Source organism: Aspergillus bombycis, assembly GCF_001792695.1.
Source record: "Aspergillus bombycis strain NRRL26010 chromosome Unknown contig00002, whole genome shotgun sequence".
Lineage (NCBI taxonomy): Eukaryota > Fungi > Ascomycota > Eurotiomycetes > Eurotiales > Aspergillaceae > Aspergillus > Aspergillus bombycis.
The window spans coordinates 178277-192029 of record NW_019170004.1 but is presented as its reverse complement, the minus strand read 5'-3'; the positions used below and the strand labels follow the sequence as shown (position 1 = coordinate 192029).

Genomic DNA, 13753 nt, shown 5'->3' with positions numbered 1-13753 from the left:
GCTTCACCTTCTAACTTTATCTATTTATATCTTCCATTCTCATTCCCAATATCCGCTTTTTCCTCCCCGAGTTCTAGTTTAGAGTTTTGCTTTGGATTTGCTGGTCTACTGATACCATGGGATTCATTGTTTGGCGCTGCATGAACCCTGGCTGTTTAGATTATAAAATAGAATTGTTGTTATGAAATTCACCCGTCAAGAGACATATATTTATTCATGCGTTCTGTAGTAGCATATCATCCTGTATGTCATTCTGTCATGTCCAAGAATATAACATAAAACCATATACCATATTCACACGAAGGAAAACAAATTAAATCCTAAACCAACCTACTTGCTCAGGAACTTGCTGGCCAAGTTCATCAGCGCCGGCCCGCCGCTACCAGATGATCCACTACCCTGGCTCTTCAAATACATTTTCATAGCCATCTCAGCGGCCTTGTTAACAGCCGACTGCTTATCATCGGTCTACAGCAACCCAAATTAGCATTTACCCAAAATCAAACTTACAAACCAAAATGAAAATAGAAGGGAGGGAAAAAGTTATAACATACCACATTGCCATTCGAGTTCTTCTGATCCCAAAGCTTAGCAGCCTGGCTCATCGCCATACCAATGAAGGCATTCTTGTCTCCGCCTGAAGAGCCACCGCTCTGACCAGAGGAGAACATCTTCAGTGCCTGCATGGCAGCGCCAGCGCCCAGGGAGTTCGAATCATGGGCCCTGCTGCTATCGTTGTCATTGTAGAGCTGCTGGTGGGACTGGACCATCTGCGACTCGTCGATGTCGGGGGAGGAAGAGCGGCCTTGCTTATCCTTGATGAAGTTCAGGGCGGTGCTGAAAAGGGAGGAGTCGTTGGAAGAGGAGTCGGAGTGGTTCTGTTGGGCGTGGGCGAGGGCTGGGTTTACGTCGTCGTCAGAGAAGCCCTGGGAGGAGGGGTTGGAGTTGTGGTAGCCGCCGTGGGAGGGGGCTGGAGTATTGTATGAGGTGTCGTTGTAGCCTCCCTGGTTGCCGTGAGAAGGACGGTCATTGTAGCCTCCCTGGTTTCCGCCGTAGGAGTCTCCGCCGTAGCCTTGGGAGGGGCGGTCGTTGTAACCGCCCTGGTTTCCGCCATAAGAGGGGCGGTCGCCGTAGGAGTCACCTCCGTAGTTTTGAGAGGGACGGTCGTTGTAGCCTCCCTGGTTTCCGCCGTGGGAGGGGCGGTCGCCGTAGGAGTCTCCTCCATAGCTCTGGTGGGAACCGCCCTGGTTGTTGTTGTTGCCGCCGCCAGAGTTGTTAGTGGCGTTGCTGACGGCCTGGGAGACGGCGTCTTGAAGAAAGTCGGAGAAACCCATTTTGATGTTCTTTGATTGTGAAGTGTTAATGAAAAGTAGAAGATAATGTAGGAGAGAGGGATCAGGGGGAGGTTTCGTTGTTTGTATGGTATTTATTTCCGTGATGAGGAGGGGCTGCGGCTGTGCTGTGGTTGAGCTGAAGATCGGCGGTGGGGTTGCCCAGCCACAGCCCCGATCATTGGGTACCGATCTGATCACACCGATCTTGGCCACCACACGGGTATTACGTAGACTTTTTCATTCGATGAGAAAAAAAGGAAACAATGTGCAGGATTCAATTCAGTGGTATCTCGTAACGCTGTCAGCCGGCCTCCCAGTATGTGGTAGATACAGTAAAACATAAAAGAAGAAGAAGAAGAAGGAGAAGGAGAAGGTAAAGAAGACAGAAAAATAAAATATGCGGAGATTCCATAATAAAGCGCTTTCATAGCAAATAGTGCATCCATCTTTCCCGAGAATGCCCCTGTCGGATCCCATTCCCCATCTAAGGTTCGACAACCAATGGCGGTGGCGGCACATCGTTCTTTTGAGGATGAAGCTTTCGAAGCGGCAGCTGCAGCGGTAGTAACCCCGATTGCTGCTACACCAGTAGCAACCCCTCATGTTCTTCGTCGCTTAAATTCCACCAGAAACGCATCTGTCGCTCTCGTTCGCTTAGAACGCATCGCTCATCCTCGTCCAAGTCGGACTCTCGCACCCATTCGTTAGGCAAGTCCCGTACTCCGTATCGCTGTCCCCATTGGCGTCGCTCGTACTCCATAAATCCACCGAAATGTTCGTCGGTATTGGCAACCCAGACCGTGCTACCGTCCGGAGAGTAGTCTGCACCACCGATTTCCCCAAAGAAGTCGTGCACCTGCCGCGTTTGGTACGTTTGCGCGTTGATGATCGAGACGCGATCAGCCGGTTCGCACAGCAGTAGCGTGCGTGGGCCGCCGCCGACCGGCGAATATCGGAGAGATCGATACCCCGCGACATCCGACTCGAGCTTCTCTAGAACGCGCCAGGTCCGTGCATCCCAGATGATCACTGTCTTATCTTGGTTGCTGGTTGCGATGTGTCGCATATCAGGAGACCACGCGCACGCAAACCCAAAATCGCGATGGCCTCGGAGGGGATGGACCGGTCGTCCAGTATCTGCCTCGACGACCCAAGCGTCAGGCGAGTCACCAATGACACACCGCAAACGTCCATCTGGCGACGTGGCTGTACAATTGATGGCGCGCGACAGCTCTTGATCTGCAATGAAGGTATTGGTCTCCACGTCCAGCACGCGGAGGTGTCGGTCGTTGGAGGCAAAGATGCCCATCGGCGACCGGCTCGTGCGACTGGGGACGACATCGATATGGTTGGTGATCCCGTTGGGGTCCTTCGTCACGAAGCCTTCCACGCCACCCTCCTGCGTGCCCGCTGCCCGCACCGCGTACTCACCCGCAAACCCACCGGCGATGGCAACGTCGTGAGCCGACTTCATTGTAGAGATCTTCACCGGCGCGTGGAATCCGGATTCGGCGGATGGCTTGGACAAGTCGATCAAGCAGCTCACATCGTCATACGCGGGCACCCAGGAATACACTTTCGACTCTTGGGCAAAATGCACCGTATTGTAGGCGGCAACCGACATCAAGTTCCGAAGTTGAAAGTGCTCGATCGTAGCTTTATGCTTGGTGTACATAGCCTTTTCCCGGAAGTAGAACTCCTCCTGAGACAGTCGCAACCCGGGCCGTTGATTCGAGTACTCTAAATTATGGTATGACGTATACCAGAGGTCTCGTAGCTCCCGGGCGTCTGCTCGCTTGACTCGTAAGGTCTCCCACCATGGGATCTGTTGAATGTCATAAAAGTCTCCTGTATACCCACTCGGCCGTGCGATCTTTGCTGGAGGATTCCAGCCAAGGATGTTGGAGATGGGACTTGGCGGCATTGCCGTCGATAGAACCGGAAGACTCGGTATCGAGGCCGCCGTCGACTGGACAAGCCATTGAGAGATAAATTGGTCGATAGTAAAGTTTCTTTCATGGGCTGTCACACACAAGACAATCAGCATGGCCTCACTGTGAGCAAGTTATATGATGCAAGGATGGAAGGAAGGTGGCCCATATGAGACCATGACAATACATACTGGTTCCGTGTATGACGGAGGCAGGAAAGCGGGGATCGCCAGTCAAATCTCCACCACTCCAATCTTCACCATCGGAGGGGTAATTGTGGTCGTCATGGGCTGTGACTTCTGTTGCCTGCGAGCCCAGGTCATGATCTGAACCTCGATAGAAATCATCGTAATCAACCTCCGATAAGTCCCCAGCTTGGTAGACTTCGGACTGGTCAGTGAAGTCGTCGTCGTAGTTGCCGCCATCCTCATCCGAGTAGAACTTCTCTGCGTCGTCGAGAAGATCGTCCTGCTCCGATATTGGGGTGGACGGATTTTGATTCACGGGGGTGTCGTAGTTTGTTATCAGAGCTGCGGCATCTTCGTCTTCGTCTTCACTATCTTCCGAAATCGTAGAGACGGCGCGCCTGGCTGTTGCGTGATCGATCAAATGGTGGACCAGTGTCTCCATGCCGAGGTGCCCGTTCTCATATGGAGCGAGGGGTACCCCGCCCAGGTCGGACAATACATCGGTCATCTCTGAATCTGACATGTACAGGTCGGCGGGTGGCGATGAATGACGATGGACGGCTCCCTCATCCCCTGCCCCTGCACGGTGGAAATAGGAATCGCGGTCGATCACGGCATTTACGACCTCGGAGACAGCCAAAAAGTTGGCTTCATTAGTAGCGACGCTCGGGTATTGCGGCAGCGCCATGATGGCAGAGATACCCGGGTCCGTCGAGTCGAAAGCACTTGAGGCCGCATCAGTATCGTTCAACACCGGTTGCTGATCCCTTGTCATCGGGACGCCTTCTGGGGTGGAATAAGAAGACCGACGATGCTGCGACGCGGCCAGAGTGTCACATGATGACGAGCCGGGCCTCGTATCGCGGTCAGCTGGGCATACTGACAAGCTCGACGTCAAAGAGATATCAGATCCACTCTGATTAGGCATTGCCGTTTCATGGAGCGCCTCGTTCGGAAGCCGACAATTCGACCGCAAGAGCTTCGCGCAAGCCGCGGAAAGGCAAACAGAATGGCAAGAGACAAAACCAGGACGCAATATAACTGGAGGAAGCCTGATTGGCACCGGAAGTCACACAGAAGCAGCGAAAACCGTCCACGTTTCTCTCGATCGGGATCAGAGATCTTGGCTCTGCAACCCGTCGGTCACCCCGCAGCTCGACTCCCACCAACCCCCCCACGCGGAGAACACGGTCAGGTTGGGCGTAGAAGGGATTCCCGTAAGTGTCGCAAGCTCAACTTGCGGCTCTGTGTAAGGCGGAGTGAAGTTGTACAGGGTTGTTGGTATGACAAGTGGGAGAGAATGGATTGTTTGGAAGAGAGTGTGTCAGAGAAAGAGAGGGGCGGTGTTTCCAATAAAAACGAAAGTAAGTGAACGGAGTGAGTAAGTAACACTCCAGTGAGTTGCAGTAGTTCGATGTTCACCTCCCAAAACGGGAACCCGACCAAAAACAAGGGGGAAAAAGGAAAGGAAAAGAAAAAAGTAATATAAGAAGATGAAGAAAGGAAAAAAAAAAGGTAAGGGGATAGAATAGTCAGTAACACAAAGCACAGGGGTCTTCCGATTTGCCTATTATTTCCCTGGAGGATTTCTTTTTCTTGACGGTTATTCAACCACCTTCTAGAAAGGCTGAACCTCAAATGTCACACCTGCCGATCGGAGTTAGTTTCCAGCCTCTTTGGCAAGATGATTATTATTATTATTTTTTTTGGCTAGAATTATTATTTGGTATTTTGATGAAATTTGCAACAAAGTCAAGTCCAGGACAATGATGTCGGTAGGGATTGATCAGTCATATGAACCGGGAATAACTACGGAAGTACATGATTCAGGAATGGAAAGTATGTATGTACAAGTGGAGTGAGGGGCTCATGAGTGGAGTGCGAGCGAGAGAGAGAGAGAGAGAGAGACATACTACTACGCAGTAGCAGACATACTAGTAGTACACCATAGTACTGGTACTGTACCCAAGAGGCAGAGACCGGAAACCTTACCAAATACCGAAAAGAAAAGAACGTGCATGAGCCGTCACATGGACGGGATGATCCGCAAAAGCAAAAATAGGGAACGTGTTCTCTGAAAACCTCCAAAAAGTCATTTCGAAAATAATAATAATAATAATAATAATAAATAAAAGGGTCCGAGCATCTCCCAACAAGTGGTCCAGTGGTGGCAAAACCAAATCTCATTGTCCGTCGAAGAACCCAATAAGACGAGAAATGATCATAGGAACCACACGAGAGTTCAATCAATTCATCGGCAGCTGTGGCAAGGGTCATTCTTCGGGAATCCTGCTAAGATCACTAGCAAGCGATGTGATTGATTGCTGCTTTAGTCTCATCTTTGCTTTTTCTGTCTTGCATTTTACCTGAGTAATCTGTTTGCATTCCTTTTTATACTTCTTTGCTGTTGCCCTCGGAGGTTCATTTCGAAATTATAATGGACGAGGTCATCCTTCCCATCTCTCATCAGTCGTGTCCATTCATTATATACTCCATCGCTGGTCTCGCTTAAAAATTACATCAAAGCTCAATACTGTCACAATCCGTTCAGAATCCAACCATCCTGGCAGACGGCGTATCTCCAGGAACACCGGTGTACAGTCCGTACCCTTCACAGGCAGCTATGCAAAAAAAAAAGAAAAATGTTTCTAGACGCCTTCCAAGTGAGTAAAGGAATAGAAAGGCACAAAATATTAGAAACGGACAAGATAAAAAACGTAATACAAAAGTCAATCGACTCGTTCGTGACCAAACATTGAAAAACATATAGCACATATTCCCTATATACTAGTAATCGGAGTATTCTTCGTAACGCGCAGGATATCCTCCCATCGGAGGCTGTCCCCAGGCGGCCTGCATGCGAAGCCGGCGATCTGCCAGATATGTCAGCTACTATAGGACTCTGAAACATCCCGGAGATACACATACCTTTCTCGAAATCTCGCCAGCGCTTCATCGTGATCTTACTACTGTCGAATTCTCCTTCCCCAGCCTCGTGTCCCTTGTCCTTCTCCCCGGCGGTCTTCCGTGTGTCACCCCAGCTGAAGTCGTCAAATTTCCAGTATGAGTAGGTCGGAAGAACAAAGTTCCAGATAGGCAGAGATATGAGATAGATCAACATCCACAAGACGTAGACCAATCGGTGGGCAGTGACAACAATGAGCACACCGGGAAGGCCCAGAATGAGGGCCAACAGAACGAGCGGAATGACCTGCACCGGCTTCTTGACAATAGACGAGATGACCACGTAGAAGGTAAATGCGATAGCCGCGGGAAGGACCAGTGTTCCAATCAGTTCGATGAAGATGACGAATTGCATACTGAAGCAGAACGTTCCGCATAGGTCTCGCACCAGTACCAGCTCCATAAGGTTGTGAACCGTACTATTGATCCAGCGACGACGCTGAGAGAGGAGGACCATGAACTTGTCGGGCACTTGAGTTTTGCAAACAGCCTGGGGCACAAAGATCTGTTTCCGCTTGGGGAAAGTCCGAAGCATCAGGGTTGACAAGTACCGATCCTCTCCGAGTAGAAGCAGATTCTTTTTGTGCAGAGTGTCCACTACATTCTCTGAATAATGTTCCACCACATCGGGATTGGCAAGGATCGGTACCCAGTAGTTCTGGCCTCCTTTCGGTGCTTTGATCCGATACATGGAGAAACACCCGGGAAGACAGGTCACACCACCAAAGACAGACTCGAAAGACTTGGACTGATGATGGGAAATGAAGTACCTGATATGAGAGTCAGAAAAAGCATTAGGTACAAAAGGGAGGGAGTACATACTCGAACACTTGAATCATAGTCACCCAACTGTCCGTCTTATTAGCGATCTTAGTCTCACCACAGAGACCCATGACCTCAGGATCCTTAACCATGGCAGAGATCATGTGAGTTAAACTATCCGGGAAGACCTTCGTGTCGGCATCGACCATGAGCACGACTTCATAAAAGTCCGGGGGTATGCCGGTCACATGTAAGAGGCCGTTGAACATTTCGAATTCAAGTTCTGTCATCCGTTCATCAAACATTACTTTCTGCAAGAAGGACATCAGAATGATTTGACTGTCCCGTTTGCCGCGGTTACCCGGCTTGGATTGTTTCGCTTCGGACGGCGTTCCACATTTCACAACGATCATCATCGGAACGCGCTGCTGTTTCTCCGGTGGAATGATGGATGTCTCTCCATAGTCATAGAAGCCAGCATATACTTTTGCCATATTATGTCGCTTGGAGCCGGTTGCCACTGCTACGTAAGAGAACGGCTGGACCTCATCCATAGGAACAACCGGATCTCGCATCATACGAAGCACAATTTCGGGAGTAGAAAACTCCTCGCCCTTTCCTTTGATCATACCGTCACAAATAACAATAATGGTCTTGTGACTGTTAGGATAATCGGTCATCGCGATGGAATCAAGGGTGGTACGGATCCCGTCTTCACCTTCCGAATAGCAAGTAACCAAACAAAGCGCATGGGCTAAGGGATAGCCGTAGGGCTGCCACTCCGGCGGTGGTTGAGGAACAACAGCTTCATGGATGTACCCACCCGCTCCAAGGCCGTCGGAGTCAGCGATGGCAGTGGAATAGCGGGAGTCTTGCACTAAGCTCGTTCGGCTGGCCGTAGGATTCTGGCGGGACGCATCCGCACTCAAGGTGCCACCGCTGCTATTGTGGCTCAGCTTATACATGGAGCCACCACCGGGAACTAACCGGCTGGTGGAGTTCTGACTCGCCATGGTTACCCATTGAGGGCGCTGTTTCCCGCCGTTACTCACCGTGTAAGGGCTCGAGAACCTGGAAGTTGTTGGCAGGAAACTAGCCCTTTTACTGGGGCGATCCGTAGGATCTGTCAGTCGAGGGCCGGGTCGATAAATGTCATTCGACCAGTCTTCAATTTGCTGATTACGTTGCCTGGGATCCGAGCTCATACTCGTCTTCTGGGCGGCGAGCCTTGGGGCGAGGAACCACTGGAAGATCAAGGCAAATGCAAATTTGACGATGACAATGGATAAGATGAAGACCAGTGACACATAAAGAACCACTTTAGAGGCAATGCACCCGACTGTGTCAGTATCTATACTGCCGACCTTGATGATTTGGGAGAGGCATTTTCCCATCTTCTTCTCTTCCCCAGTCTGAAGGTAATATGTAAGGTCGACGCCGCGCACATCTGGGTTTGTGCGGAGCTGATCAAATTTGGCGGGGTATTTGACCTGATCAGTATTGAACCACCGTAGGAGATCAAGATCCAGCACGTTTCCAGAGTAGACTGCCAGGTTTCTGCTTTTGTTTTTCGTATCGTCCCATGTGTAATATACGTCCCCGGAGCTCCCTAGACCGTAAAACGATTTCCGGGCCTTTCCTGATGTGTGGCAGGCCCATCCATTGTAGTAAGGCTCCGTGTAGTTGGGCTCGGATGAGCCATCCTGGTTAAACGCGGTACATGGGAAATACCAGGCTAGGTCACCGTTTGAGTTGGTAGGCACATCAGATCCGTCCGCAAGTGTAATTAGACCCTTACAGGCTCCGTTGACTTGCTGGAAAAAGAAGCTACCATCTTGGCCACCGTACTTATCGGGCAGATCATAGAGAACGTTGGAGCTGCCTGGAATTCCAGCGGCCGCGGGGTGCTTCGATTTAGATAAGTCGTAGGCTTTTCCATGAAAGATCATATAGCCTTTGGTGACATGGTTGACCTTCAGCCGTACTGGAGGAGTTCCGCATACAGTGGCCGTAAATCCAAAAGTCAAAAAGCCGACGAACGCTCCGATGAGCAGGATAATACTGATAAGCCCGATCTTCTCGCGCCACGCACTCCGCTGCGCCTTTTGTGGCATTCCAAAGCACCGAAGAACAAAATCTGGTGCCCAGAATGTGATGATCGCGCAATACGTACTCCACAGGCTTGGGGGACGGACTTGTTCTAACGCCTTTTGTCGTCTCCTTTCCTGTGCAGATGCCTTCTTCGAGATCTTCCGAGAGTGCCTCCTTTTCTTGGTCCGACGCTGGCTCGGAGCCCGCTCCATGGGCTTGTTGATATTCCCATGCTCACCATACACGCCTTCTTTGGCCCTATCCATACTGCGGGAACTATTCGTATCAATCTCACCTTCTCCGCCCATTAATGGCTCATGTCCTGTTGCCGATGGGTATGTGGGCATGTTTTGTGACCGTTGGCGGTAGTGGTAGTTGGGATGGTCTGGATCGATACGACTGCGCTCCGGCTTGACGAAGCTCTTTTTGCGCCTAACCTCCTCGCCCGTATCTGCTCTCTCTTCGTCTACATCTTTCTTTCTCCGAGAACTGTGCGAACGATGCCGTCGGTGATGATGATGGCGATGTGACGTTGGGCTCGATAGCGTATCAGTGAGACCTCCTGTGTCACTGTCTCGTCGTCGTCTGCGCGATGATTCCCGGAAAGCTGAGTGGACTTCTTCTCGTCGCGGTGAGGCCTTTCCCGGCCGTTGCGGCAAAGACATGACGCTTCTAAGGAGCAAGAGTGTGAGTATAGCGAGATTCGGGCAATTGTAGACTTTGGAGAGGTGGTAGAATGCGCAATAGGGTACACTCACTGTTAAACTGAAGCAAGCATAGACGGCGATGGTTTGTTACCAAAGCGATGTTGGCTTGCTAGATCTTCGCATAGACAAATAGATTGATGCGACGGTGTTGTAATGCAAAGTCCAGCTTCCTAGGCTAGCCGAAAGGATCGACAAATATCTGGAATGGAGCAGCGACACGAAATGAGTGCGATAAAATTGTCTGAAAAACGATCGCGGATTCCAATGTGGTATGGTTGAGCACAAGTAGATTCGAATAGTCAGCGAACCGTGCGAATACGAGACTGCCAGTAAACAGAGCGAGTGAACAACTTCGACAAGGAGTCGGAAAATACAAATCTAGCGGCTACACCCCCGACGATCCAAATAAGCGAGAGGTGTGAATAAAGAGTGGTGATGGAAGTGGGAAGTAAAGGGAAGGGAAATGAAATCTGCGGGACAATGACCTGAGACGGTGCGGAGCAAAGGCTGATCACCTGGTGGTACAGTACATTAATGAGAAACAATACTACCTCAGGCCAGACACTGCCTAACCACAATGCTATTAGTCCTGAAGGGTACCTGTCGTACCCGGTAATTGTAGGAGGCGCTATCTGTTGTGTTATTGTTTTGGTTTTTAATTTAATTTTTATCCGTCCATAGGATAGGCATTGGCGCATACGGAGTAGGTACATACTGCTAGTTAGTAGCTACTAGAGTGCTCGGCCGAAGCCAAGAAACAGAGGCCGACCACTACAGAATTATTATTTGGTGAAGATTGACTGGTAGCCCGAGAGTGATAAAAGGGGTAATCAGACTAGATCAAACAGGGATTTGCTGAGGATAATTCGGAAGAATTATCAAAAAGACGAGTTGGACAGTGACCACGGGGAACCTTTCATTAGTGTACACAAATAACTGCCATCCATGCGCTGCAGCGTCGCTAGGGGCAATCGGTCGGGGCTAGATCCAACTTGGGTCCAATAGAACTAACTCGCAGGATCGCATGGATTATTAGAAGGGTTACCTTACCTACCACGGACTTCTATCGCCTGACCATCCCTCATTGGGTGCTGACTCCCCAGACTCCGTAACCCTAAACTAAATTCGGTTTAACCCCCGGCAACTTGGAAGACACGGCCAATGATGTTTGCTCTAGGTTTTTTTAGGATGGTTTGCCCCTCTCCTCTCAAAATCAAGGTTAAAATGGAAAAGCCCCAACGGGCCATTAAATTCTTGCGGTACTCAATAATCAGACTAGGTAGACAGCACGATGTCGGGTACTAGGTGGAAACTCTGGTATCTCACATGACCTATGTACTAGTATAGGGTGGTCAAAGAATCTGCTAGCGCTCTGTATGGAGTAAGTGGTTGACATCGGCTGGTACTACCGCTCTCCAAGAATATGTATCCAATCGAGTGAGACTCCGTGTTCTATTTTCAGGCTCAAACTTCCCACACCAATTGGGTGGCGGGACACCATTCTAATTATTTCTGATGGGGCTTGATATTGACTTGGGACCAAGGAAATAACTGCGTGGATTTGACGCGAATTGAAACAGAAACCCCAGAATCATGCACAATGACTAAATAGTGATATATCAGAATATGCAGTACACTAATACAGATCGTAGTATGTATTACGGAGTATGTGACCAAGAGCTTACCTACCATTTATTCTTTTGGATCCCAACAACCAATCCTCATCCGCACTTACACTAGTAGATGAATACGAAGAACACAATTCCCAATACGGAGCATCTTTGAAGTACCCTCAGTATTACCTATCAAGTCATAACAAAGCATCCTTTATTCGTAAAGGGACTTCGATCGATTGACTCAGTTTCGACATCAATAACCCACCTAATAACAGCTAGTTTCAACCTCAGTGTGACTAAGGGTCCTCTTACTTCTGAACCGGTGGGTAACGCAAACATATGATTGACTCGGTAAACCTAAAGTTGGCAAGCTGGCAAGCTGATCTGTAAGGCTTCCAGCGATTTACATAAACCAAAGCTTCGTGGTAGAAATAGTGTTTTACTGATAGATATTATCATACCCAGTGGGCCTATGTAGATCCAAAGCGTTCAGCTGTTTTCCCTGCCGAAGGAGTACACTCAGGCATTAACGACTCTAGAAATTATGCCGGATATACATGATCTGATGGCTGATCGTCCTCTAGTGTGCCAGTGCCGAACTTCCTGTGGAGAACTGTGCATTGAATCGTAATCAATCAGCTCATGACGCCATCATGCAGTTTGTATTTTCCTTAGACACGCATCCCAGACATGCTTAATCCCTAAGCTATAGAGCTGGGATCATTGTACCCCAAGAACCCAGATTTCCTAATTTATCACTAGTAGGTAGTCAGCCACGTTTATGCCAATGAACCGGGTAAAACTTGGGTGAACAGCGTTCGCCTAAACATACATAGCTGACCCTGGACTCTGGAGTCAAAGGTGGAGAAAGTAACCGAGTAGCTTTGACGGACTAAAATCGTTCCCAGACCAATGGGATCTATCTCGCTTCTCGATGGCCTGTGCTATCTGCTAATGCCAGTACACTATCTAAGATTGATCGATGACCCTTCTTTTTGGTATTGCAATAATCTTTGATCCTTGTTGCATGTATCTAGTGATAAGAGCATCGTAGAAATCCGGATACGGTGTCTAGAAAAGGGTACAGTGGACTTCACTGGTGACTTGTGGAAGGCTTAAGTTCATAAAGAACAAGCAAGAGGCTTAATTGGGCCCTTTGGTATGACCGAATTCAATTAAAAACGAACAATTATTATTGGAAAGCCACATTTTCAATCAGCAGAACTGTTCCGAGTAAGAGTCACCAACTACATGAGATTGGGAGGCTCAATGACGACGGCTACCGTATCTCCGCAGTCAGCAACAGCAACTGTTACATGCTGCTCATTACTATTCTTAGTGCGGGTTAATTTGATCCAAAACAATGTACAGCTCATCAGGCATTATTCCTCGTAAAATGTGAGATTGACTCTGCACCGCCCCAAGTTCTATGCATTGCTCTGCATCGGAATGAAGGGCAGCGATTGGAATGGGCGTTGCATAGCACCACATGGGCGACAAGAGGCGGCAGCTATTGGTAGGTAAGTATCAGTCCGCCTTCGGGGCTCAATATACAAAGTAGTAGCACTAGATCGATGGCCCATGCAACACTCAATCAAGTTCTGATGACACCTTGGTGCCCTTGTCATGTCAGTTATCTTCCACCAACGGTGCGATCCACCTGTGAGACATGAAGACACCATCGATGGTCTCATATGAACAATAGTTTGGCACTATCCATGTACAGTACTGTACGTATGTACAATACCCAGTGGCACTATTATATATACATACACACATTCCATACCCACGATACCGAAAATGTATGTATTACATAGGGAAGTCAGCTCCTTTTTTGATTTCTGTTGATTCCGCCTTGTTTTTCTTAGAATGTATATATACAGTCATTCCATATCTAACCATGGTTAAGCATCACAATACAGAGCCATACCTATTAGATGCTGGGTGGTAAAGCGGAACTGGATATTATTTATTACCCCTCAACTATTTTTACCAGTATTAAAATCGGTCGGTAATTCCGCCGCAAGTCCGAGAGATCTGTTTTTCATCGGGTAACATGATTTGTCGCTACTACTTTAGTCGCTGAGACATTACAAGAACAAGTTGAAAGGTAGTACTAGTAGTAATGCAACCGATTCTGAATAGATTAAAATAGGTAAC

The 13753-nt window shown here is 48.9% G+C and overlaps 3 protein-coding genes across 3 annotated transcripts; all 3 read right to left on the bottom strand.

Annotated features, from left to right (window-relative positions):
* Positions 1–330: 330 nt before the first annotated feature.
* ABOM_000479 (uncharacterized protein) lies at positions 331–1334 on the bottom strand (the record flags this gene model as incomplete). Its single annotated transcript, XM_022527609.1, has 2 exons — positions 331–468; positions 555–1334. 2 exons carry the CDS (start codon positions 1332–1334, stop codon positions 331–333), a joined length of 918 nt encoding a protein of 305 aa, XP_022394420.1.
* Positions 1335–1914: 580 nt separating this feature from the next.
* Positions 1915–4381, bottom strand: ABOM_000478 (WD40 repeat domain-containing protein; the record flags this gene model as incomplete). The annotated part of the gene is made up of 2 exons (XM_022527608.1): positions 1915–3356; positions 3457–4381. 2 exons carry the CDS (start codon positions 4379–4381, stop codon positions 1915–1917), a joined length of 2367 nt encoding a protein of 788 aa, XP_022394419.1.
* Positions 4382–6240: 1859 nt separating this feature from the next.
* Positions 6241–9935, bottom strand: chsF (chitin synthase CHS3; the record flags this gene model as incomplete). The annotated part of the gene is made up of 3 exons (XM_022527607.1): positions 6241–6326; positions 6382–7187; positions 7240–9935. The coding sequence occupies 3 exons, from the start codon at positions 9933–9935 to the stop codon at positions 6241–6243; spliced, it is 3588 nt and encodes a 1195-aa protein (XP_022394422.1).
* Between the last annotated feature and the right edge of the window lie 3818 nt (positions 9936–13753).